The following is a 27,058-nucleotide window of genomic DNA, read 5'->3' as shown; positions in this document are numbered from 1 at the left end:
GGGTGGAAGGGGGGCGATGATGATGCTCGGCCCTCGGCGAGGGAGTGCGGTACGGGTTCGATTTGGTATGCAAAAATGATGTGTTAATTGGGAGTGAAAGGCGAGGCTCGGCCCCCGGTGGTGTGCGTGTTGTTGTGCTGCGGTTGTTCCAGAGTGTCGAAGTCGTTTGTTTAATGAGTTTAATTTGAATAAAGCTTTACGGTTTGCTGCTGTAACTGGCTAAATGATCTATTAATTGCTTAAGATTGTTAAACTGTTGCAAAACTCGGACTACCTGCATGGTTTGTATTTCAGAATCCGGTTTGAAGGACTAAATTTAAAAATGAGAAAGCATATGTAACACAAATATTTTTAAATTAAAAATTGAACTGTCCATAATTTGTTTCAATAATTTGATCATAGAAAATCATATCCAGTCGTGTTTATGACATTTCATTAATTCAAGTTGAATTTATTTTGTTGCTTTGCGTGAACTGCTTTAAAATTAAAGAGTGAAAAGATCGTACAGAAAAAAAAATCCATCATGTTTTTAGATAAACGAGATTTAGCTTTTAATCTTCCATCCCAATCCGCTATGCTGCTACGTGCTCTGCTGCTGGTTGCCAACGCACGCGCTTCCCAAAGTAAACATAATTTAAAACGCATTTCTTTCTCAACATTCTCGCTCCGGCAAATGTCGGTGGCAGGTCGTGGTCGCAGTGCTGCACCAGGGTGCAACAACACAAAGAGCGGGAGCAAAAAAAACCCTCCACTGGCGCCTTTCGCAACGTTGTTGTTATTCGTATCGTATCTCGTTCGCACACCGGGATCGCATGATTCATCCCGTCCCGGTGTGCGCACCAAATGTGTGCTGCAACCGGGCACCAGATGAGGCGCGCGCCTCCCCACTTTGGTGCACCGACCGGGCTGCACCGGCGGGCGGTTCACGCGGGCCCATGTAATTTGGCGACGTGCGATTATTAATTTATAATTTATTATCTTAATGATTGGGTTCGAGCAGAAAACGCGCACGCCCCGGTCGAGAAGGTGTGGCGCACCAGGGACATGTCGTCCAGCATAACGCCAGGATGTTGCATAAGGATGGGAAGTGCAGCAAAATGTGGGTTGTAGATCGATGATGGGAAGATCGATTCGATCAATGTTTGTCTTAATGGTACACAGGTTTAACATCGCTTTAATGCAGGGGCTTCCTTTACATCCCCCCTCGATTGAGCCACCGATGCTGAAAATCTGTTGCATTATTAATTATTTAAATCATACCACATCCAACGACACAAACGACTGATAAATCAATCGAACTCTGCTAATCGATACCTATCGGCATTGGTCCGTTGAACAGAATGTCAATATTTATCTTGGCTGGCTTCTACCGGCCCGCTGCCGCCCTCGCCGTGCGACCAGTCTTTGCTGTTAAGTGTTCTCGTAAATTATTCTGAATCCTTTCATCGCGTCGACATTGCCCGCTCGGTTGAGACGAGCGTTACTACGGCTCTGCTCGCTGCAACGCCCTTTGCGCTAATGTTGCGTTAGGCAAAAAGAAGGTGATCATAATTGCTCGCCCGCTCTGCTCTCGGTACAAGATCGGAACAAAGTTGCACGGTGAGATATAACGCAAGAGAGAGACAGAGAGAGAGAGAGCGCCGGTCCGACGAGAGGGCCTTAATTAATTTTCATAATTTACGATGAGAAATCTATTAATTAAATTTAAATTGCTAAATCACTAGTGCCTCCACCACGGCACCGATCGAGGTAGAAGTAAAAGAAGGCAAAAAATTGGAACGATCGCACATCGACAGCCCGATCGTTGAGCCGCGTGCGTGTCTTGTGTATGTGTCACGAAGAGCCGCCCAAGACGGTTTCGTGCGCCGCCGGAGCTACTTTTAGCAGCTTGGAGCACTCGGCGTGTGCACCGCAGCGATTGCAGTGTGTGAATTTGGATTTTTGTGTGTGTACTTTTTACCCTCTTCTAACAAGCACAGAAACAACAAGCTACAAAAAAGGGACAGATGCAAGATAGTGATAAAGTGACGGAGTAGGACTGAGAGACTTCCCCCCCTCGGCTGGGTATCGAAACCATTCACCGTCCAAGACGTAATCGTTCGTGGGGATGAGGGCTAGGGCTGTTTCGTGGGCCTCCCATCGTCAATGCAACGCAGCCTACCACCCACTCGTGATCGTGCCTTGCGATCCGTTCCCGGGTATCTAGATCATCCAGCATTTTGGGACGTTCGAGGCTCATTCGATCGATCCGAAGTTGATACTTTCTCACGCTTTAATATGCTCGCCGAGTGGACGCGTCTAGAGGAGGAGGAGGAGGAGGAGTGCGTCCATTAGCTTAGCCATCGTACGGGCTCTTACTAACGGGCGTGCAAACAAGAGTCGTCCGGCTTAATGTGTGCCACAGAGCGGCTTGGGTACGCCGCATTGATAGATAGCTCCCCTGGTGCCTTTCCGACAAACGTTAGATAGATGGCGCTAGTGGCGCATATGTGGACGGTATCAGTGAGCATGGTCACATTGAACATTGGAGGGAGACACCCACCATGGTACCACTGTGTAACATAAATATATCTATTAAGATATGCGTATTTTAATCGATTCCTGGTAAATTCCAACCGTTCGCTTCCAAAGCGCGGTCATAGGAAGGTAGGTGCCACACACACACACGCTGAGCATTTCCTTTCCCTACGGTAGCATTAAATCGAACGATCGATAGCTCCCTACAACAACAAGCAATCTTTGAATTTGCAACACAAGATTTGCCATTCAAATGAGTGCTCAAGCACACCTTCTTCAAAGTGGAACTTCAAAATCCACTCGCCAACCGACCGGAAAGATGGGGGGGAGGGGAAGTTATGCGTCCCCGTTGTCTCCAAATCGTTCTCCACAAAACCTTTCGGGGAGGGTTTTTACTACTACCCATAATCCCCCCTTACTGCTTCTGGTGCCAAATGCTGATGACTTATGAATTGTTGCTGCGTGAGTGGATGGTTTTGTCGTTTCCTTTGCCGAGTTCCGCGGGCTACCTAAAGGAAAGCGCTGTGCCCGCTTTTCCTTCTAGAGCGCCGAGCGATGTTTATTGATTTCCTTCGGACGAGCGACAACTTCCTCTGGGTGCTCGCCCGCACTCTGGTGATTGTATACTTCTCTCTCCCTCCGTACCGCAGAAAGGGGGAGCTCTTTATAATGTTTTCATTTCGGTTGATGGGCTTTCGGTTTGTTTGTCTGGTTGTGTATGTTTTATTGGAAATCTTAATATCTTGCATCCATTTAGCTCGCGATTGCGTGCGTCTCTCTCCCGACTTCCGGTTGCTTTCGATGTTTAACCTAAACCGAACCTCGTACGGAGGTTTAGGTTTCGGAAGTCGATTCGTGTGTGTATATGGGATCAACGCGGGAGGAACTGCCTGACCATTTTTCTGGGTTTCGTCTGTCTCAATCGATCCCGGAGCAAGGTTTGGGTGAGCTTGTATCTCGGAACAAGCGGCTACCGGAAACCCACTCACTCACCCCGTTCGGTACGATGCTGCGCTGGTGCGGAAGATTGAAACACCATCGGGCAAGGAAACAAATGTCTCGCAGGAGAAAGATTGATGGGTCAAAAGTGCGAGCGCGCGCGCGCCCGCCGCTGTGTTGTATGTTTTCGATTAGGGTTGCCCGCTTCTTCTCCTTCCCCTTCTCCTGCGTGATAAATGCAAAGAAAGAAGCAACAGGCGAGTGTGTGGGTCCGTGCTGTAGAGTGGTGTAGCAAAAATATCAAAATAGAGCATACGAGTGTGCGTGTGTGTGGTTTCTGTGCTGCCAGTTCCGGTCCATCGTTATGGGGCGGCGGGCTCTAGTTAGTTTGGGGTTTGTTTGGAAATTTGGAATGACCGGTTTGATGAAATCCGAACAAGACTGGCACTGCTGGGGACGGTGTGCCTCTCCGGTTGGTTGGTCCGCTGCCGTTTGGGCCCTTAGTGCCTGCGCCGTGAAGAATAGCCAAGATCCATTAGTATCGAAAGCCGGCAATCAGCCCTGTCCGGCACATTTATGTGGCAGTGCAGAGTAGGAGTAGGGAGGTTTTTCTCCGTCCATACCCCCCCCCCGTACCTCATTCCTATGGTGTGCTGGAAGAGTAGCCGTATCCTTCCGGTGGTTGGGCGTTCGTCCCTCCAGCGAACCAAAATCCCAATCCATCGCCACTCCACCAGGCAGTGAAATGGTGTGGAAAATCATTGGACATAGTTTTAGAGAGAACAAATCTCGAGCCATCGGGTAATCCGGCTGCTATCGATGTTTGTGACGTACGAACATCATGGTACTGGGAAAGGGAGTAGCCCTCGTGCCCTATAGAAGCAAGCATGGAAATAGAGAGAGAGATTGGTTTTGAATAATTTGGGTCAAATCATTCGGAAACGATTGATAGTGGGTGTGTGTGTGTGTGTGTGTGTGTGTGTGTGTGTGTGTGTGTGTGTGTGTGTGTGTGTGTGTGTGTGTGTGTGTGTGTGTGTGTGTGTGTGTGTGTGTGTGTGTGTGTGTGTGTGTGTGTGTGTTTGTGTGTGTGTGTTTGTGTGTGTGTGTGTGTGTGTGTGTGTGTATGTGTATGTTTGTGTGTGTGTGTGTGTGTGTGTGTGTGTGTGTGTGTGTGTGTGTGTGTGTGTGTGTGTGTGTGTGTGTGTGTGTGTGTGTGTGTGTGTGTGTCCATTGTGGTGGACGTGCATGGAAATGGGCTCTGTTTGTGAATTACTCTGATTGATGGAACTCCACGGCCACCAGCTCCTCCGCGCGCGCCCCGGATTTGGCGTTCAATTATTATTATTATTAAAATCATTAAATTATCGCACACCAACGGCGATGCGCATTGTTTGTGCCGTGCGGGAATGGTGCAATCGGGGGATTATGTTTGCGGTTTGGATGATTTTCCGCTTCCGTTCTAGATTGTGAGGTGGAAGTTTAATTTTAATGTTTACCATTAAAATTAGATCATCCGAATCATTATGTTTGTTCTAAGACCGTATGCTGCTGGTACCTATTTGCGAACTGATTTCAAATGGCTTATCGTTTATGTAGCCAGTTTATGTGAAATAGAACGTGGATGAACATCTAGTTTGGAATATTGAGCGATCTTATTGAAAACAAAACTATTAATAATAATGATCCTTTTTTTGGAAAGAAATCATCAACTAGAAAGTTTGATTTCACCTCCCGCAAGTTCCCGTGGGATTAAACGTGTCTGCTTGGCCAAAGCTTGGCTGTCAATTAGCAACATTCGATTGTGTCGATCACGAAAGCAAAGGTTAATCAATGCACTGGACAGTTTATTGAAGTTAGTTTTTATGGCTTTATCCAGCGTGGAGTTTGCTTGTGTGATTCTCATCTGTAACGGCACGACTCAATCTTGCACCGACGCAATTGCCGTGACCATCATCCGAGGAGACTGCATCGAAAGATAAATAAGACCAGTGCACGATTACACAGAACCCCTAATAATGTCGTGTTTTACTGGCATCATGTTGACAAAACTATTGCCCAACTGACATGCATTTGATATCCCTTCATATTTTGCCCTGTTTTGTTATGAAGAAAAACCATGTTTACCTCACTGGGCCCCAAACATAAACGACTCCTTCCAGTGCAGTATCTCAAAGGAAAACTATTCCTTTGCCTCGCTGCATCTCGTTCCCTTGGCGCCACAACTCGCGTACGGAATAGCATCAGCAGCGTGTTATTATTTCACCTCCGCACAGTTATCAATTAATCGATGGAAGATTTATGGTCCTGCCCGACGCTTGTTTGCCGCTAGTCTTGCTAGTTGCTGCACACTGCAGAAAGACACACGGTGCAAGTCGAGCAGTTTGCGGTTGCTCTTTCGTCTTGCTCCAGGTCGTTGCACAAGCGCGACGATCCCGGACGACGATAGGATGCTGGCAAGTCGTTGGGCTTGGGGTTTTGGCTCCGTCCACGATCTCAGCTGACATTCAATCTTTTGCCATTTGAAATTGATTTCTTCCACCCATATCTATATCTGCTTTATTGCCTCACCGTATGCCATGGAGGTTGAGTTTTTGTTTGCCGCACCGTAGTTGTACCAGACTCCGCACCCATTCGCGAAAAAGAAAGTTGAGTTGAAAATAATAATTCCGTACCACACTGTGTTCCATGTGCCCGCGGTGCGAGATTGAGCGCGAAATACCGGCGACATTTAATCTGGAAAATGGTTCCATTGCACGTTAAATCATGTGCAAATGTAGGCAATTGAATCCGGGGCCCGGTATGCCGTGACCGTGATAGGAAAGGTGGAGCTATTATTTAGTTTGAAAATTCCTCTACCGAAGAGAGACAAAAAAAAGAAAAGATCTTTTCAGGAAATCGACAAGCACACGCACAGCTTTAAACAAAGCAAAATTGAAAGTTTTACGGGAAGTCCACACCCCGCATTCAAGCCGTTGGGGTCGTTGTGGTTTAAAGTGGCCGTTGCCGAGATGAGTGACCTCTTCTCCGTGCTCTCCTTGCGAAAGATGGTAGGGTTGCGATACGGTAAAGCCATTCCCTGGCGCAGATTATAGATTGACCTGGGAAATTGCAGCGGGCGAATAATGCAACGCGAGTCGAATGGGGTCGTCAAATCTGCATCTTGTCGCTCGTCTGTCGTCGCCGCGGCGACTGTATGCAGAATGGAAATGACTCACGGACACACAGTCAACAGGGGGGTAAGGTTTTACGACTCTTTATGTCAATGGAACTGTTGCTGAGGCTGACCTTTTCCGTGCGGATTTGCAATCAATCAGAAGAAGTGATTTTTATAGCCCGATTCCCAGGTGATAACTTTGGATCTTTTATATAATTTAAGTAAGTGTGGGTTGGTGCTGTAAAAAGACAGAAATATCGTGTTTTTGAACGAGTCGCTACACTTTAATTCTTACTTATAATAACTACCCTCCCAAAAAAGAGTTCAATGGAAATGTAACAAGCACACACACACACACACACACACACACATGATCGGCCAGGAACTTTGTTGGATGTCGTGCAACATTAGGGAAAAAGAATCATTCCAAGCATTCGATTGCTCCGATTGCTCTCTCGGACAGCAGAAAACCCTCAATAATCTTCTCCCATCACGATCACGTAGGCTCAATAATTTCACGGCGCTTTTTTGTAATCTCTTTTGAAATCGGCTAGCGCATTATGCAATTACCAATCAGCTGCGATCGATATGGAGGCCTATCCATCCATCCATCAGCATTAGTGTTAGTAGTAACAGCAGCAGCAGCAGCAGCATTGAACTATTCCAACATAGCGCGAGCTTGGCCCACGAGCGCCAGCGTAATTGTGCAGTTTTGTCCGATTTTTCTTCACACTCTCACTTTTTTTTCCTCTCGCACATCAGACCTGGCCATGAGAGGCGAAACGCACGTACCGAATGCATGGACGATGGGAATGCTATTCCCACCCGTTTTCGTTTTCGCTCACCGTGTTCGGTACGTTTTTCCACAATTTCACGCAAAAGCAAACAGCGATAGGGAGGGAGCAAAGCGGCAAGCCCCGCACTACTTCATTGGGGCCTCGGTTTGGAGTGATTTTGTTTCATTTTCTGATTAACTCGATTAAAATTATGGCCATTATTCAATTTGTGCTCGCCCGTTGGAAGAGTTTATCTCGTTTTTCGATGGTTTTCTTTGCCTCAGTGCCTCAGCACAGGTGGGTATTTCTCGTGTTTTGGAGGAAAAGGTATGTGAAAATGAAAACAAACGCTCAAAGTATTCCCTTTTCCGGTAGAGGTGAGAAACGGACTCTTTTCTTGGAGTTTGAAACTGCTGTCTTTTTTTATTTTAATGGTCTCACGGTACATTTCTCCCATGCGGTATCGGTTCTTGGATGTTTCCTGAGTGAAACATCCGCCACCTATCACCAGTGTTTAAAGATCTCGAACGATTTTTAACACCTTTCAACCAGCTACCCCATCCGTACCAGCACTCTCGAACCAGCACCCTAGAATACGTCCGGGTCCGATCCGATTGAAAGAACAAACCTTTGACGAGATCAGGAAAAACCTGTTTGGCTGAACCGTCCTGAAACTCTCTGTCCCGCTGTTTGTTCGTTTCGGCACGTTTGCCGTCTTGGCGTGTTCCCTTTCCCTTGATGTACCACGGAGCATCGGTGAGCATCGGTGAGCTTGTCATGTCTCGTTACGACCACCATCACCACCACGCCACGGTATTGCTGGAATGCTGCCGTGATTAAGTACATAGCTGCAACATCTTCATAGTGCCAGAGCGCCGTTGATGGGTGTAACTTAATGGACCCATATGTCTTGAACTCTCTCGTACCGTTTGTGAACGTGCCCTGTCCTGCAGATTGTTTCATGCCGCGTCTCTCGCTTCTTTCGCTTTCCGATTTGTGCGTGTACTAATTGTTGTTTCCGTTTTCATCATTTCTTGTTTTTTTCTTTGTGACTTTTTACAGATCGCACCAGAGGATGGTTTACCAACGGTGGTGTGTAGTTCCTGTCGTGATCAGCTCGAATCCTGCCATCGGTTCCGTCGGGTGGCTCACAGGACGCAGAAATCGCTCCAGAGCTACCTCAGCTATACGGCAGCACTTGCTGGAAGTGAAGAGGTAAGTCCGGAACGAATGAACTGATTGGGGCATTGAAGACCCCAATAAATCACAATTACACGGTAGATGTCGCTTCTGTAAAGAGTGTCAGCTCATTACAACGCCGTTGAAATCTCATACAAAGGGTTTCAGTTTATTTAAACTCTACAGTATAAGTATGTTGCAGTAAGTTCTTTCCTACCAATGAGTGAAAGATAAATCACCACATTATATTCGGCTCTGAACAACTTGTCATAATTTATCACGGGCCACTGGAAGTGTAGCAATTGACGTCTTTGTTCCCAAAACAACACAAAACCTCTGCAACATTTTGTTGACCCTGGGGCGCCCTGGGGTCGTAACATATCAGACTGCCGATTATCGACTAAACTCAATCAGAAGTAAATTGCGTTCGCGTGTTCGGAATGGTGAAACATTATGCTAAGGATCTAGGACATTGCCGACGGATGTTTGACAATGCGGGAAGGGAGGGGGCGTTAATAGCGGGGAACGGTTTTGATAATACACCAAAGTCACTTCGAGCGTTAGCGTTGTCCTAATTTTCTAAAGGTGTGTATTGGTGTATCGACGTGTATATCAAGATGCCACATTTGACCTCCTTCGGGGAGGTTTATTTAGCTTCACTCACTTTGCTACTGTGCTCCGATGTCCTTAGATTGATTGATGATGTGTTACTACCACACTGAAGGTATTTTAGTTTTGGATTCATCGCGTAGCATGTTACGAAAAATCGATCAGTGTGTTTTGGAGTTGCGGATGTGTAAAAGAAAAACAAAAACTAGAGAGAACTTTCTTTTATTTGCGAAAATATAAATGGCAATTTACAACTACTGCAATATTGTATGCGTGATCCTCTTCTAGCTCTTCATGGATTTATATTGAACTAATATTGTTTCGCTTATACCCTTTGCGAACTGTTACAATCCACCAAAGGAGCGTTAACCGCTTTAGCAATGCTGATGAGCTGGCGCCAGGCGCAAATTGCATTATCAAACGCAGCAAATCTCGCGGACAAAGACCGTGTCAGGAAACCGTTTTGCCGCACGTTGTTGCAGCAACCGGTCGAGCGAAATTGTTAGCCCGGGCGCAATGAACGTTAGAACGTAAATAAATAAATAACTATCACTGCTGGGGCGGAGGAGGAGGAACAGGCGGAACGCGGACCATTTTGCATGCGATAGTGCACAACCTAATGCAATCCCGCTCGGGGTACCCCTTTCCTTCTCTCCTTTGGGTTAGGTTGCGACAGACGAGAGTGATGTATAAATACAAACAACATGTAAATATGCATCATTTGAATATCATACTTTCATCCATCCTTCATCCATTTCCCGGGTCAGTGCTTGATGCCGCGAAACACCACCGTTCTGCAACATTCAATTTTCTCTGACCGGCGGCGGGAGGCGGGAGCGGCAAGAGTTGCAATGCTGGATCGTGCAGCAAAGTCAAACCGTAGTCCCGCTGGATGTGTCGGAGCAGTTGTCGGGTTCTTTGTCTCGGGGCTGGTGCTCGATGATTTGTTTCTTTGGCACCTTTTATGGGTTTCCTATAGCAAAACGGAACGGGCAAAGCAAAGCGCCGGCTATATGAGTGTAACGATCTTCAACGGGTTGTTCTTGTTGGGTCGTGACAGTGTGTACTGTCGTAAAAAGCATCTCCCAAGCTTTCATATCAACCCAACAAAACATGGATATCGGGGTTGGGAAGTTGATGGGGAAGATGCGACACTTCTTCAAATATTGAGCAACATTGACGTGTGTTTATGCGACAGAGATGGCACTTTGGTGCAGCGTTCGTATTCGGGATTTTGTTCTGATGCACTTCGCTGAGGGATTAGTCATAGCGGGACGTAGGGAGGTCAGAATGTTGTGTGGCTAGGGAGAGCAAATTCAGCGTTCTAGGATGCAGCATCTTTGGAAACCGCAGAAAACTATGAAATCGTTATATTCCCATTTCTTCACTATCTACTGCACACTGTTTCCTCTTCTGTGGGTGAATATGTGCATATCTGTGAGCGTTTGTTGGTTCAATGCACTCTGCATTGCAAACGATGTATGCGCACACGGTAAATTTATTGCGCAAATGTTTGCCAACGCTTTAAGGGAAGCTTTTTCTCGTCTACTCGTACGCTGTGTTGGTGTATGGAATCTATTCCATGGTTGATTGTCATATCACGTACGGAAATCATATTTTGATTTATCAAATTTCCTTCAGAATTTGTGAGCAGTGAATAAGATGGTGGACTATAAAGAAATTCAAAACCTGATGAAGTTCAAAAAAATCTTTCATGATTTTGGGGTGTCTGAAATCGTATTTGTTGAATTTAGCCGCTAGACAGGTCTTTCACCAATCAGTATCATCGCTATCGAGTAACTCGGATAAAAATCTTTATTCTTCATGTTCAAAAATCTTACATTCTTATAGATTTTTCCCCTAAAGATTGATCTATCTTCGGATTTTATTATTTATTCATCTTGCACAGTCTTTGCGTTCGACAGTCTTTGCTGCTATCAATAACATGATGAATCGTTTAAATTTGTCGATGACATAAACCGTAGCCTCGAAGCACGGGAGAAACCGAAACGTCACAACCGTCGAAGACTCACCAACAAGCTCGCTAACCCTCCTTCAAGCTACTACCGTATGCCCTTAGCGTTTCAGACGTCTCTTCCTTCTTCTCATTGTCCCAAATCCAATCGCTTCACGTTTAGATCCAGTTTACGTTTGCGTTACATTTTGCGTTTACCCTCCGCCTCTTCCCATCGGCTAGCCCAGGCATCCTAGCGCGGTAATCATCGTCGCAAGTGGGTGTGACATTCCACGGAATATATTTCTCGAAATCAATAAAGACACAAAATCATCTCCCGGCCATCATGCTCGAGAAGAGGGCAGGAGAAGCGAGGGCATAAACCCCAGATGCAGCAACTCCAAAGTGCGCTAGTGCTTGCGAGTGAGGAAAACAAAAAATGGCACACCATTAATCATAATTCAATGTTTTGATGTGTACCGTGCGCGGGAGGAAATGCGAGTGTGGGCGTGGGTGGTCAAATGGATAGAACAACTCTGCTCTGCTGCACGATCTTCGTTCGGGGTTTTTTTCCCTGTCTTTGACGGATTCGATCCGCATGAAAACAACCTTTTTGCTGTAGGTTGCCTTCACCGAGATGTCTCCAATCGGCTGGAAATGTGTGTTTATGTTGCTTCATTCAGGTTCGGCTTGTTCTTTTTATAATATTTCTTTCCTCTTCAATGACTTGTGATATAGACAACTGTCATCTTACTGACGCCGTTGAAGGGGCCAACTCTCCCACTTCGATAGGAACAGTTGCGTAAGCAATGACGATAATGCTCCCCAGTATCAAAGGGCCAACAGTACTGTTGATTCCGTTGTTTTCGTCATAACAGCTTGACAAGTTGAGTGCTTTAATATCTGTGTATAGTTTAAAAAGGGAATGATAAAAAAATCCACTTAGGACGAATCATTAAATGTTTAACCCTCTTTAATTTCCGACGCAATCTCAAATGATCTTCTTTGTTTACCGTTGATTTCCAGCCATTTTTCCTTTATTAACAACTTCAGTTTCTCCGTACAAGGATCCACTGTGAAGTCCACGCTCCCGTGGTCTATTTAGCATCTTTGTTTTCCTGCTTCACGAACCATCGAAAACCCTCACGCTCAGATGGCAATGACCGGTAGTAGCTGAAGGGATTGAGTCCAACCCGCCTGCCCGCCCGGACGCGTAATGCTAAAGGAAGCGGACAGTCGCTCGGGAGTGAGTTCGATTTGCATATTAATTGAAAATTTACTCACCTCAGTTGGACTTCTGGCGCCGGCTGTTCCCTGGGTACAATATGCAACACCTCGGGTCGATTGCATACTCGACATATCGGTTCGGCAAAGCCTATCCAATACCGTTTTTTCCCACCGTACAAGTTTGGGTGTTTATGTTCAATGGAGTTTGAGCAGACCAATTAGTATACTATTTGCAATTCTCATTAGTTGCCTGTTTGTTTCTGTTTATTTTTGTAGAGTGTCACTGACAGCACATTAAGGTAAAAGTAGACTTAATAATCGTTTGTAAGATGTTTTCAAAGACACGTTAGGATGTTCGAATTTACATCAGTCAACTATTAAATTTAACCAAATTAAAATGGATGAAGTCTTATCAAACGTTCGAAGAAAAGCTATTTTAAACAATTTTCTCTATTCATCAATGCTCGAACCGTAAACATTGGATCATCCTTTCTTCACATGCACACACTCAAACACCTTTTTAACACCTTTTGCTCAGGTGGCAGATGTTGGCGATATTGGAGGACCGAACGCTCGATTTGAATATAATAAACCGGGCCCGAAATTACCTCCACAATCTTATCCCGATCAGTCGGTAACATTATTCACGGTATCTTTCCGCCTCCCCCTCGTCGAATGGCGACGTTCGCTCGCATCGTCCTGCTCGGGGCTAACATCATCTGCCCCGAAACATGACCAAGCAGAAACCATCACGAAGCACCTCTACCTCTTCACTGGACACGATCAAATAAACAAAATACGAAGAAGGGAGAGAGAGAGAGAATGTACCCTCGATAGTTGTTTTAAAAACAAGCAAGCGAGATGAAAAATGAACAAAACCAGCAATAGTAAAAAAACACATTAAAGAAAGGGCGCAAGTACACAGAAAATGGCTAAATTTTTGAAGTTCACCATCCGTCAGACGAAAGATGGTGAAACCGTTTCAGTTCGCTGGTCCTTTCCTTGCCGGTGTTCGTTCCGAGAGACCGTTTCGAAATCCCCGTCCAGTCTAGTCAACACCAGGGGCAATATCAGGCAAAATAGGTTGCCTCATTCCCCTCCAGCCCCTTGCACAAGCTGTGGGACGGTGCTGTGTTAGGCACAAACTGTACCGTACTCTGAAGAAAAAAGGGTTTCGCTACGCGTTCGGTCATCAAATTTAATTAAAATTACATCCAAACCGTTGCCGGGCTTCCCCACGTTGCCCGAAATGACTTTGTAGCTGCGCCGTGTGTGTATGTTATCAGAGTAAGAAGGAAAGAGAAATATCAGTTTAGAAGGGGAGGGGGGGGGGGGGTGACACGGTTGCGTGGGAGGAGCACGATAGATTTGGATCTTTTTCGGAGGGAACAATGGGCTCATAAAAAAAAAACCTCCGCTGTATTTGGTGGACCCTTAACGCACCTTTTGGGAGTTGGAAAGTGCTGGAGAGGGAGTAGAGTACATTCAAATTTTTGCGTAGCTCCTCCGATGGCTATCCAATAGAGTCGGGCACTTGTGAGTGAGAGCTCGCGGGCGCAACCTTTCGCCTCCTAATGCCCTCCCCATGCATTGGCGGGCCTGTCACGCTGCTTTTTGTGGGGGCAGTAAAGCTGTTAACCGGAGACGATGGCGGCGGTCACGGGAGGAAGGAAGAAAACAGCGCGAGCAGCGAGAACTTGTCACGTTTTCATTTTTAATGTTATTACCTTGCCTCGGATCGGTTAATTTCTCACCCGTCGCGACCGATAAGAACGCTCGTTTTTTTCTTGTTGTTCAAGACGCGTTGCGTAAAGTGTAGCGCAAAATGTCGTGCCGAATGATGCCTTTCCTTATTAAGGAGATAAATAAGGAATGAAAATGCGATAGAAGAGGACGTTTTGCTTCCCAGGAGTTTGAAACACACCGTGATAGTAACACGACTTTTGCCTCCAAACCATGCCAACGATCGTACCCGATAAAGAGATCTCCCACCTCCTCCTACCCTATCGGCATTAATTAATTGCTCTCGATTCATTAAGTGCTCTTCCATCGCGGGTCATCACGTGGTGATGGTGGAAAACAGAGCTGTTAAAACCTACCTCGATCGTGTGCCAACCCTCTTGGCGGTCCCTCGGTTCACCACCTTCCGAAATGCGTTCATCAAAGATAAATATGAGTTGTCACGAGCGGTCTATTGGGACCATCGATCGTTTCGCCAAGGCGCACGGCGCGATGCTATTTTAAAAATCGATACTACCAACGGCATCCGCTTTTGCGACAAACTTAACGATACATGGAGACGAGATCCTCCCTCGCGTCGAGCGGGTATGATTTACGTGCCGGCGATGATCTAGATTCGTGTGCGAGAGCGAGGTGCCTTAGCTATTAAGAAGCACTGCTACGTGGCGCACTGCAACTGCACCTAAGAGCAAGAAGCAGAGCATCGCTGCGCGTCGCGTGTGAGTGGATGGTCAAAAATAAATGACTGTAACGCATTTTGAATCATTCACCTTCGTTGAGAGCTGTGGAAAGGAATTGGAAAGGGTTGTAGGGTGATCCGGTACGATCGGTTAGCTTAAATATCGCTTAACTAGATCTTCAGAATATCGCTTCCCTCCTCATTACGCGACTTCTATCGGTAAGAGGCGCCATTTTTCATTCAGAACCCATCCCATTCAGTCCCCCAAGCGTTTGGCAACGCATTAATAGGGGTAAATATCCACTGGTAGAGTGCGGGAGGTCCCACACAGTTTGAAAATTATAGTTTATTTACCATCCCGAATCACTTACATCCACCCTCACGGACATTCGTCTGCGCTGATTCCTCCAAAATGTATCACACAAATCTCGATACTAACGGATCAACCAGGGATCGCGAACGGCCGGAGTATTGGGAGGTGAAAATACGATTTTCTATTAACAATCAATCACTGTTCTGATCCACATAGGCCACACCGGTACATCGTGCATATATTCACTTCCACCGAACGGCGATTTATCATGTGTTTCTTCTTCTGGCTGGAACTTTTTAAAGCGGGAATGTAACATTATAGACGAGTCGGATGAGCAGCGCTCTGTCAAATGTAGCCAGTGCAACGCCCCTTCTAAACGCCCACATCGGGTGCCCATATGTGTGCCGGTCGCGAGGTTGTAGGGTGTGAGCGGAATCCATCATTCGGAGTATGAAATGTGAACTCGTTTTTCTTGGGAAGGAATAACTTTTCCGGTACACACATTCGGCGCGCGTAAACCGTTTACCTTCGCCTGTGGGTTCTTCGCGAACGTTAGGTCGGTTTATTTGATTAGCTAGCCCCGCGGAAGCTGCGCCGGTCGTAATGGTGATGGGAGGAAGTGTGGTCTTCCGAGAGGTCGATGCTACTCCCACGCGCTGTTTGATCGACCGTGTATAAGACCGAGTTTGAAGAATCGATGATAAAGCGTAGAAAGTTTGAGCCACGGTGGTGGTTAAGGAAGTTTTTGGAAGAGTTAAGGATGAATGCAAAATGCTTGTCAGTTCATTGCTCCATTTAAGCTTTTGTCATAACATAAAGTTTCTCAAATCGAGTGAATGTAAACTTTTGAAGGTTATTGGATTTTGATTATGTTTGTGTTGGGATAGTTTGTTTGGAGTTTTTAGATTGGATACTAAGTTCAAGGAGCATTCTTGCCCTACGTCTAGGGATCAGTTTTTAAATAAATCCGATTCGAAGGGCTAAAATCTGTATGATGCACCAATAAATATTAAATATTCAGTTTTAGTTTCCAAATAAAAATATAACAATTTCACCTATAATTTAAAGCCATACATAAATAGTTAAAATCTAAAATTATCTCCACTCCACTCTCCGCTGCAGCTTTTCGATCGTGCCCAATTCGTAGTATTATAGATTTGCCGATTTCCTTAATCTGATATCCGCAATAGTATCGCATCTTAAATAGCTTTTCGTTGAGTTGAATTATCGCATCCCCAAAGGTTCCCTTTTCTGGATACTATCCTCAGAATATCTTCCAGAGCCATCTTCCACATCCTCAGGCTCTAAAACCCAGAGTGTAATGTCATAACAGCAGGCTGTGCGCTTTAGTGCTCTGGTTCGCGCTCCCTAATAATCGGCCGAATGGCAGAGTGTCCCAAAGCGTACGTGTGTGTGTGTGTGTGTGTGTGTGTGTGTGTGTGTGTGTGTGTGTGTGTGTGTGTGTGTGTGTGTGGATTGCTTTCATTTCGCCCACTGAGCCGCTGTCTGCTGTAGTCTCCACCACCGAACGCACACCATGAACACACTCGGTGCGTTTATCACAATTTATTGGCACTCTAATTGGCACTAATTCATATGTTTTTATCGCTTCAGTCATTTTTAAGCTGACGCCGACCTCTTTTCCACCGAGAGCGGGGTAACTCCGGCCGTCCGACGTCGCGTGGCGGAGAGCAGGAAAAGTCGTGCATCGTCTAGTATCGGGGTGCAATCGACCGTCAGCAGTGCGCTGTGCGCGTTCGCCTCGTCGCAAACGGTTTGCAAGAGGTTGACGGGGGTTCCCATAAGTGCAATTACAGAAACTACCACCACAAGCCATGGCTAGAACGGCGCGCTATAAGACCCGCTAAGTAGTAGTGCCCAACCGGTACAACCGCTGCATCGAACGCTGCAGTTCATCCCTTGCGTAGGCGGTCGCTGATGGCGACGAACGTACGCAAAATGTCGCCACAACGCCACCAATGGGCCACAACACCACACACACACACGCATGCAAGAACTCTGTTGGTTTGGTTGGTGGAAGGGTATTGCCGAGGATTCTCGGCGTTCGTTACGAACCTCAACTGCAACACCCACTGCGTCTGCCTTTGCTCCATCTAAGTTGTTTCTGTTTGGTGTCTTTGCCGTGCGGTGTATGTGCTGGCTTTAATTTAATCTTGGCTTCGTTTCGATATCAAAACTCGGGAATCGAAGGGAGCAACCGTGGACACGGTGGAGGATGGCCATATGCTCCAGCGTTTTTATGCGTTCAAGCGATAAAGCGAGGAGACGACTGTCCGCGAGTGCGAGCGCGTGTACGGATTTATGGAAATGGAAACAACGGCCAACAAAAGGCGCAGGGAGACCTGAAAACGGACCTGCGGGGGAGTGTAGTTTCGCAGTAAGCACGGCTGCGGAGACTGCTGCAACTGCTTACCTTTCGCGCCGGTACCGAAGCTTATCGGTACCGTCGAGATCTAGGACGATTTTTCACGGCAATCCAATCACGAGCGTCGTTTTGCCCCGAAGTGGTGGGGTAGGGAGAAAAGAATGAAAATGAGCGTCCCCAGCGGAGGAGAGTTATATTTGCATGATCATCCCAGTATGGCAATAGTGGGTTATTTTGTGGAACCAGGTTCATCCCCACTCGGGCCGCCTTCCTTCTTCCTTCATCGGAGCGGCCCATCACGACAGTGCGATCGTGCGCGAGCGTTTTGAGCGATAAATTAAACATATTTGCATATAAACAAGAAATCACTTCTTGTTGTCCCTTTTCCCCCCGTTTGCGGGATGATGGTTACTGTTGGTTAGGGGTATAGTCAGCGGAGAGGAGCTTCTGGCGCTCGCTATCAGCGATGGACGAAAATGTTTCATTTACGGTGAGTCATGATAGCGGCGGCAAGCACCGTGTGGAGCATTTTGTGCTTGGAGCGAAATGAGATCGTGCGCTTAAGTAAATAGAGCCATATATTTTTAGAGATTTCAACGTTAATTGCTTTCTGCATGGAGACGTCATTTGCGCTACCGCTATTTGAGGAAAGCGTTTGCAGAACGCTTGTGGCGTTTAACTCCATTTATAGAGTTAAATATTGAATTGCCGTGGGGAGGGAATTTGAAGAGTAAATAATTTTGAATAACATATCAGTTTTTGATATTCCATCTGGGATTGGTTTACTTTGCTGTAATATTTAGTAACTATTTTTGCTAAGCTTGATTGTTTTTGGTCTTAACAACACTGCAACAAAGTAGCGAATGGTATGCGTTTTGCTATTGATAGACAACTAGCGCATACGTGTCGTTGGCAAGAGCATCGTAAAATCTCGATAGAGCTACATCAACAAGCATAATCACCGAGGCGCGTACGAGTTTGTTTAGGCTATCAAACCCGATTAGAGAAACCGTTTTACTGCACACACTCCCAGCCATTTAACTATCTGCAGCTGGTCGTTCGTTTACTTCGATACCGTATCCGTTTGCTGTTGCACAATCACTTGTGAGTGTGCAATTTGTGCAAGAAGAAAAGCTATTTTCATTTCACACAACCGAATTAGCTTATCGATAAGAGCATTGCTGCAAACGGCCTCGCAGCCGAAGTTGCCAGTGGCAACAATCGAACGAATCGTATCGGTCTGCCGTACAAAACTACTGCAGCCTCCTACAGTCCTTCCTCTGCTCTGCCCAACAACCAAGATGATAAATCGATGTCACATTCTTCACTTATTTTGCTGCAGCTTCACCACCACCGCTGCCGCCGCTGCCGCCGAGGCCGAAATGCCTGAAGACGCGATTGCAATTTCAAAGGCCACAGTATAGAAGATTGCAGTTGTCTGATTTATCGAACCGGTGGGATCGGATGCGGTCGGTTGAAATGTGGCAACTGGCACACTGATAGTGTAGTGTGCTTGCAACGATGCTATTTTTAAACCTTTTCCCTACTCTCCCTATAAGCCTATGCCCTAGCTAGCGCTTGGTCTATTTTATCTTTGCTGTTCAGTTTTTCCTTGTCAGATACAATCATCGTGAGCTTCTTTATCAACTGCTGTATGCGTGTGTGTGTATGTACTACTAGCGATGGCGCAGTACGGCTAATGGGGCACTTTTTTAGCACCATTCGCTAGTGTAGAATCGCTGCAAATGCGACACAATGTACACGCTGCACACGTCCGAACATGGTGCAGAAATTGAGAAATACTCTGTAATATTTGTGTGCCCACCTCACAACCGTACCCTGTACGCTACAACCCCTGAAGCAATAGGAAGCGGCAATAGTTTCTGAGGACGAATTTTGTTGTTGCTCTCGCTCCATCTTCTATCGTGCGGAAAATCACATTTAACAGCTTCTCGCGTGGTGTGCTGTCCCGTGGTCGGTCACCGAGTTTTGCGAGTTTGCTGCGCAAGTACGTTCGCGGATGCAGTATGGGGATGCACCCGGTCAATTGTAGAGCAGCGACCGGGCAATCAAAGCATCATCGTTTCGATCATCGGACCGATTCGAATCCGATCCAATTGGACCGAATGGCCACCGGGAGCACTCTACCCCCCTGACTGTGTGCGATAAGCGAATAAAATGCAGCCGCTTGCGGGCGGCGCTGCATTTGCCGTTTCCGTGCGCTAGAAGAAAGGGGGGAGGACATGATTGACGCGCAGTGACCCAGATATCGAGAAGGTTATTTTTTGTTTGTTTGGTTGATTTAATTGTAGCGCGGGTCACGAATCGAAGTGGGAGAGCAAAATGTTTCATGCTGAAATTGGCAAATGTATCTCGGGCAATGACCAGACGTTTGAGTCTTGTTAACAGTAGAAAAGAATATGGGAGTGTTGTGTTTTATGAATCTATGGATTTGATACATTGTTGCGGATGTGTTTTCAAGATCAAAATCAACTCAAAGTTTTGAATTGTAAGATTATTTCCATGAATCCCTCAATGGCAAGTTATTTGAGCCAGCAATTGAATTCTGATTCTGAATAAGAATCACGATTAAGAATGTGTTATTATAGTTTTAAATCCAAATATTTTAGTTCTTCGAAGCTCCATGTACCTTTAGAAGATGGTTAGTTATCTGGCAAATTTCATGACTTGATTAATTTTTATGATGATTCATATTAATTCTCAAAGAGCTTAAACATCAATCTAAACTATTTATTGAGGATGTTTAAAGCAGGCTTCCTATATTTTTTTGGAAAAAGCTCCCAAATTCCTTTATTGCCTCAGAAATTTGTATTATCAATATCTCCAGCATTGGGTTTGTTTATCTATTTGTTGTTAATCAAAAACATTCTCTCAAAATTGGTTTATTGGTAACTGTGAGAGTTGCAAAATTAATATTGGGTCCAACAACAGTTTTTATATGACATTTTTTTACATTACAATAGCACTTATTGAAGATAACCAAAGCCATTCCAAACCTAACCTGATTTGTGTTGCTTTAAAGAGTGTCTATTTTTGAAAAGATGAATCACATGATCCCGCATCCGAGACGTACTTCTCATTCTAATTATTTCCACTTCGACACGACCTTTCCCGACATCTGGGGCGGGGTGGCAAGATGCAACACAAACTTGAACGCAAAAAAGAACGCATATTCCGCACGCCAAATGGTCCGCACGAAGTTCTCTATCAGATTGCAAAATAAAGCAAAAAAAACCCCTGCTGTACGTTTTTCCCCGGTCGGTAGCCCAGGCGTCATAGCCGACATAGCTCGGTGTGCGCCTGCGAAAAGATCAGCGGCCGAGTAATATGTTCATTATCAAACGGTCCAAATCTCATTTGCTACCAACCATGCGTGTTGTGCGCCGCAGGTCACAAGTGGGAAACGGGGGCCCGCTGTGTTGCATCGCACACCGAGCAAAAGATTTTTCCGACCAGCAGTCAAAGTCCCCCGCCGATCGTAATCAACGCCAAAGCCACCGCCATGCTCTGGCGGTATAGGGGATGAGTGTCGCGGGGGTAGGGTAGCACGGGAAGTTACTGGTACATCGTGCAAGTCAGGCCGAACGAAAGAACGGTGTCGTCGTCGTCCATTGCCGGGGCCTGATAAATTGCAATCCAGATGTTTTTAATCTATTTAAAGAATATTTTATTTCACTTCCTTTCACGGTTGGTCGGTTCTTGCTCCACAAGGGGTTGGAAGAAAGTGGGGATGGCGCTGATGGGGGGCAGCACCGCGAGAGGCTTGTGATGAGAAGTGCGCAGCGTCAGCTTCCTGGGTTCTGCGCGTCTGATATCATTCCGTGCACATCGCACAACGGGTACATTTGCATCCGGTCGTATCTTTACCATTCCTGGTGGTCTTCGGACCGGATCTTCACCGCGCTGCATTATCAGCTGCATCGGGCTGCAGAAGGTACAGATTCACTGTACAAAATGGAAGCTCCAAGATATCAGGTGCTCTTGTCTCGTGTTGTTACCGGCCCCTGAAGAGTTCTGCAGAATTCGATGCAGTTACCGCACCAACTTATTGGAGAACAGAGAAGAGCCGCAGTGCACATCGATTCTTTGAATGCTCCAAAGGTTCCTGGTGCTGTAAAGTGCATCTGTAAAGATCAGAGGTTGAACACACACACACACACACACGGAAAGAGAAACGCACACCATACGCCCCAGCCGGTAATGTGTCAAGAACATCCGGTAGCAGGGAAAAATACATTGCACCGCGTGAGTGGTGCAACGGCGTCTCTCCCTTTGCGGGGAAAACTCGTGGAGAAGCAGCGGCAGATAAAAATATCTTCCTTTCCACTTGTCCAAACCTCTCGCTCATGGGTTTGGGTCTTTTCATGGTAGGTGGTGGTGCGCTCTGGACTCTTACATGTGTGCACCATTCGGGCTGGGTCTTGTGTGCCTTTGGTGTGTGATTCGTGTTAATGATTATCTTGAAGGGGGGATTTTTCAAAGACACGCTCACACAGCTACACAGGTCGCTATCGCCTTGTCAGTCATTAGCACATACTGTGCTACCGTACATGGCAACGGAGCTGCTAGGAGAACACTGCTGGAGTACCTCCGCCTTTGTACGTCGTTCGATGCCTACCCCTACTGTGTGCAACAAAATTATTGTGCAGCTCGGTACATCCTACGCACGATGACGCTATGGCACGACGAACCTGTAGCTGGTGTGTTGTCTTATCCTAGATATATATACACAACCGTTTCCAAGTAAGTCCCACCCTGACGAAGACAAGTGCTGTGCATCTTGTTACTTCTCCCCCTGCATCTTCGCGATGATCTTGCTGCCGAACCGCGCTTTTGGAGCAACCGAGAGAACCTCAAAACCTAGACAATCTTCCCTTTTTGCTTTGTACTTATGATGAAATATTTATAAAATGACTCAACGATCGTGCGCGCGTTTGCTTGTGTGTGTGTGTAGGAGCCGGAAAACCGTTCAACTCACTTGATTCACGTACGCGGCGCGACTCAATTCGGGGCGTATTGGTGGATATAAATTTAAATGGGCTCGAAAATGACACAATATAATCATTTCAAGAATGTCTCGAGGCACCGCCTTCCGTGGCGGTTCTGCTGCCGGCGAAGACATTGGCGATGGTGCCGGGATGGGGTGATACAGCGGCCGCGCGGAGCTTGTTAGCTGAGGCTGAAATTATTCATTCACTACACGCACTCCATTTATGGAAGTTCCAGGGTGGAGAAACAATCGGTTGTCATTTCGCACCGTGCGGCCCAAATTGTGTTCGTCCCTTTAACGGCTTATGGCACTCGCGATCGATAGGGTAGTGATCTTGAGGTCATCGTCATTGCAGGAACAACACGGTGTGACACCATAAGTAACGGAGCTCTGGACGTTGTTTTATTGAGTCTAGAACATGGACAAGGAAGTCTCTCTGAGGTGTTGTATTTGCATTGTTTGTAGAAGAGAAGCACAACTCCATTGCAAAAATACACAGCTTTGATGATGATGATGATGTGGTGAATTATTGGTAGTAAAAAGCTTACCATTTAATAGCCCCGTGGAGTTGATCACGATGGCCAACGGAGGAGCACCTATTGTGCCTTCGCCTTAATTAATATTTGATAAACACCGCGCGATAGTGTGGCAGAAAGGGGAAGTATCATTGTATCAGCTTCGAAGTGCCCTTTGTTGGAGGAACATTTAAATTTGTTAAATCACCATGCAAAATCCGAGCCTTTTAGCGTCATTTCGATCGTGATCGTTAAGAACCGAAGCTGACGGGTAGGGGGGGATTCGTTGAACTCTTCCGTTGGTGTGCAGAACAGAGGAGAACATTGCTTTCGCCGTCGGGTTGCCTCATTCGGTTGGCATTTTATCTGTTTCGAACGATCGGGTAGGATCAGGCCACCCTACCCCCCCCCCCCCCCCCCCCCCACAACCCCTTCATGCGTGCGTTGTGTCTTTAGCATATTATCACACAATCACCACTTATCATTCGCAGCCAGTCATCATCATCGTCATCATCAGCATATCGTTTGTGTGTGTGTGTGTGCGCGCGCGCAGTGGGTTATATGGTTTGTTACACGGTGCGGTTCTCCTGCTCCAGGAGGTTCAACGATTCTTTGGCGTTCGGTAAACTAACCCCTCATCCCTTCCTCACCCACCTCTCTCCCACTGTCTAAAGTGGTAGAATGAATGACAAGATGGATTTTTATGCGCGCGCGGTGATTGACCGCGACGCCACGCTAAGATACGGCGGAGAATGTTCCTGCGTGCGTGAGTGTACGTGCGCGCGCGCACTGGTGTATGCAAATTGCCGCCATCGACATCGTATCACCACGGTGCCCGCGGTCGGTATGGCTGTGTGGCAGGGATGATCGTGGTGTGATTTGTGCGAGCGATGGTTCGCGTTTTGTTTGCACTCATCCTCCTCGAGCGAGCGCGTTGCTTCATTCGAGCGCTTACGAAAAGTTCTGCCCTCTTTTGCGTTTCTTTACGTTCAGATTTGAATGTTAATTTTAAGAAGATAATACTTTGTTGTGTTGAAATGTATTCTTGAATTTGTGTATGAATATTTTACTTCAGAGCGCGAAATCTGTCTATTAGTACTCATTTTACATTTCATTCGTCCTATTTTTGGAATAAAGTCTTAATGAAACTTTTGAAACATAACACTAACGCTGTGTTGTATTTGAAATTGAATGCACCGATTTCGAGACAAAAGAACGGCTGCAACTTCACTCGCAACGATCGACCAATATGCAAGTGTGGAGGCTCTGCAAAGGCACGGTCATATCGCTGTCACGGTTAGGACGTCGCGTTTGGGATTTTTATTACACATACGTACAAATGACGGATACAGAGATAAAGATAAACAATAAACACCGTGGCGTGATGATGATGATGACGATGATGATGTGGCCGGATCGTGTGGGCGCGCGCGTACAGTTCTTGGCAAAGCGAGAAAGGGCACACGAATTGTTTATGTCTGGCTGAGCAGCTCGTCTGGTACACACCACCCACAAGAGGAGGGAAGGAAAGGGGGCGATGAGGAGAAGCCCTCGGAATGCCGCGAGCTGTGCAACTTCGCGCCCATCATTATGGGATGCTAATCTTCCCCCAGCAATGCATTCGCGTGCGCCAGCATTTGGTATCGATACGATCGCACATATGCATTTATTATTATTGCACATACTGTAAGCATGCTTGTTGTAAGACACAGACCTACACAGGGTGGCGCAAGGACAACAACACGTGTAGGCGTTTTGGAGAGAGGGTGGCGGAATGGTGATTGCATTATATTTGTGTGTGTGTGTGTATGCATATTTATTTCCCGTTTTATCAAGTCACTCACACACACACACAAACATGCACACAATCGAGCAAACTGATATCGAATGTAGAAAAAAATATGCATAGGAAGTATGCTGAGAAGTAGGCAGCACAACCGCCTCGATGGCGTCAAAAACAACCAACCCCAAAACGCGTACAACGTTCGCGGGGATGGAGGAAGGGGAGGACAGATTAAGAAATGTCGTAAATCATCCGCACACACACTCACACACACAGTGCAACAGCAGCAGCAGCAGTCAAGCAAAACCTTCTTTCTGATCTTTTTTTTCTCGTTTGCGTCTTTCCACGCGCCTTCAAACGTTGGTCGACTCCGTTTCACAGGTGAGGGAGCACCCCTCCTCACCTCAAGAGGTTCCTTCACCAGGCGTACCAGGCCGAAGTTTTCCTGCCCCCGTACGCGAGCGCAAGGTGACATAAAAGCTTATCAGATTATGATGCAGGCGAGAAAACATGCTCTTTTCGCCGTCAAATCATGTCATAGGCAGAAACACACACATACGCCACTTTCTTCGCCATGCTTTTTTTTAGCGCGTGGAAATGAACGCGCGTGTGTGCTGTGCGTCTGAGTGTGGCGTAAAGCTTCACTTAATTTAATTTGATGTTAAAGAGCAGATTGCTTCGGTGCACAAGGTGTTGTTGTTTGCTGCGAGGATAGGAAAGATAGCTCTTACCCGGGCCTGGCAAGGTTTTCCGACGCGGCAAGAGATATTAAGGCTGAAGAGGCAAAGACAAAAGACGGCCTATAAGTTATTTATTTGCGTCTTGAGTGTGCCTTTTTTTTTGTGTGGAGATTTTCTGCTCTGCCAACAGGACAAGGAAACATCTTCACACGAAAGCGAACCGAGCACACCGACACGTTGACAAATTGTGTCGGCCGTTCGGTGGATTAGCTATTAGGTCAAAAGTTGTACCACGGACCGTCGGCCCCGAGCGTTGCCGGCAAAGTTAAAAAGGTAACTTTGTTACACGAACTACATTAAAAGATTTGCCCGTCCGTTGTTGCGTTTGGTCGCCGTTGTTTCGCACCATGCTTCGCGAACTAATCTTTTGCCAAACTTTGTTGATGTTCAATGCGTGAACCTGCGCGTGTTCTGGTCGATCTTAATGCTCTATTTTCCTCGGTTCTTGTGTATTTTTTTCTCTCTCTCTCTCTCTCTCTATGCTGTGGATTGTATTCAACCATTCCTCTTCCTCCGGAGCTTAAGCTCTAATCCACGAGCGTGAGAAGTTTTGCCTTCCGCGCGCTACCATTGACCAACATCGAACTAAGCGGACTAAATTCTGCTGCCAAACCAAAAAGCCAAAACCGGGAAGTGGGTTCGTGTCCCATTGACTCCCCCTGCCAAGTGCGCATCGTATCGATTCTTGTTGCGAGAAATGTTCGGGATTGTCCAGCTTGGAGACGAAACTGGAGCAAAAAGCGGTGGTTTGGCCCGAAAGTCTGCAACTACAATGGTTCAATTTATCCTCGTGCAGGGATCGGGACGGGAGCACATGTTGTGTGCACGGTTTTCGAAACCGAGGAAGCATTCCAAAACCCTCTTCAAAACCACAGCCGAGGAGGAGTAAGAAGGGCACACGGTGGCCTGTTCGGGGCAGGACAGAGAATAATGCGCCACGGTTAATACATTCATAAAAATCAATGATTTATGGGGATCCGGTGCTGATTTAAATATAGATTAACCGTTGCGCGAGCCTAATGCAGTGCGAGCTGTGGTCGTTGTCCTCCCCCCCCCCCCCCCCCCTTTGCTCGCCTTTACTCGTTGCCGGTGAAACCGACCACCTTCCCAACTAAGTGCTACAAACTGCACACAGCTGCACAGTTTTCCTTCTCCACCGTGCTGGAAGGGTGGAAAGTTTAATCCGCTTCTGTTGTTTGGGCAATTGTGTGCTTTTTTTTGGGGGGCAAGCGAATCGAACGCACTAAGACGCCGATTTGAATAAAACAAAAGAGGCGGATTGTTCACGGCCCACCAGTGCCGGCCCGTGGCGTTATCGGGACAAAAATAATAAAAGCATTAGAAACAGCATGAAAAAAACAAAGCCCCACAAAACGGAAAACAATCCACCGTGGCCGATCACAGCAGCAAAGAAAAAGAGGGGGTTTAGGATTTACGTTAGTTTGGTGTGAGATTACCAGTTTTGGGTTAATTTTATGTTTGTTACACGATCGTCAATGTCGAGCTCTGCACATCTTTGGAACTAGTCAGAAACTT

At 46.5% G+C, this 27,058-nt stretch overlaps 1 protein-coding gene across 9 annotated transcripts in view; it reads left to right on the top strand.

The window, feature by feature from the left end:
• Window positions 1–27,058, top strand: part of LOC120959963 (hormone receptor 4) — a 242,411-nt gene that overhangs the window by 147,094 nt on the left and 68,259 nt on the right. For all 9 annotated transcript variants that reach the window (XM_040383781.2, XM_049609105.1, XM_040383778.2 and 6 more), the window contains exon 3: window positions 8,449–8,601. In XM_040383781.2, coding sequence (XP_040239715.2) covers window positions 8,449–8,601 — 153 coding nt within the window. The remainder of the gene's footprint in view (window positions 1–8,448; window positions 8,602–27,058) is intronic.

The sequence above is a fragment of the Anopheles coluzzii genome, chromosome 3, assembly GCF_943734685.1.
Source record: "Anopheles coluzzii chromosome 3, AcolN3, whole genome shotgun sequence".
Classification (NCBI taxonomy): domain Eukaryota; kingdom Metazoa; phylum Arthropoda; class Insecta; order Diptera; family Culicidae; genus Anopheles; species Anopheles coluzzii.
Note: the sequence above shows the minus strand (reverse complement) of the source record. Positions and strands in the feature narration are given on the sequence as shown.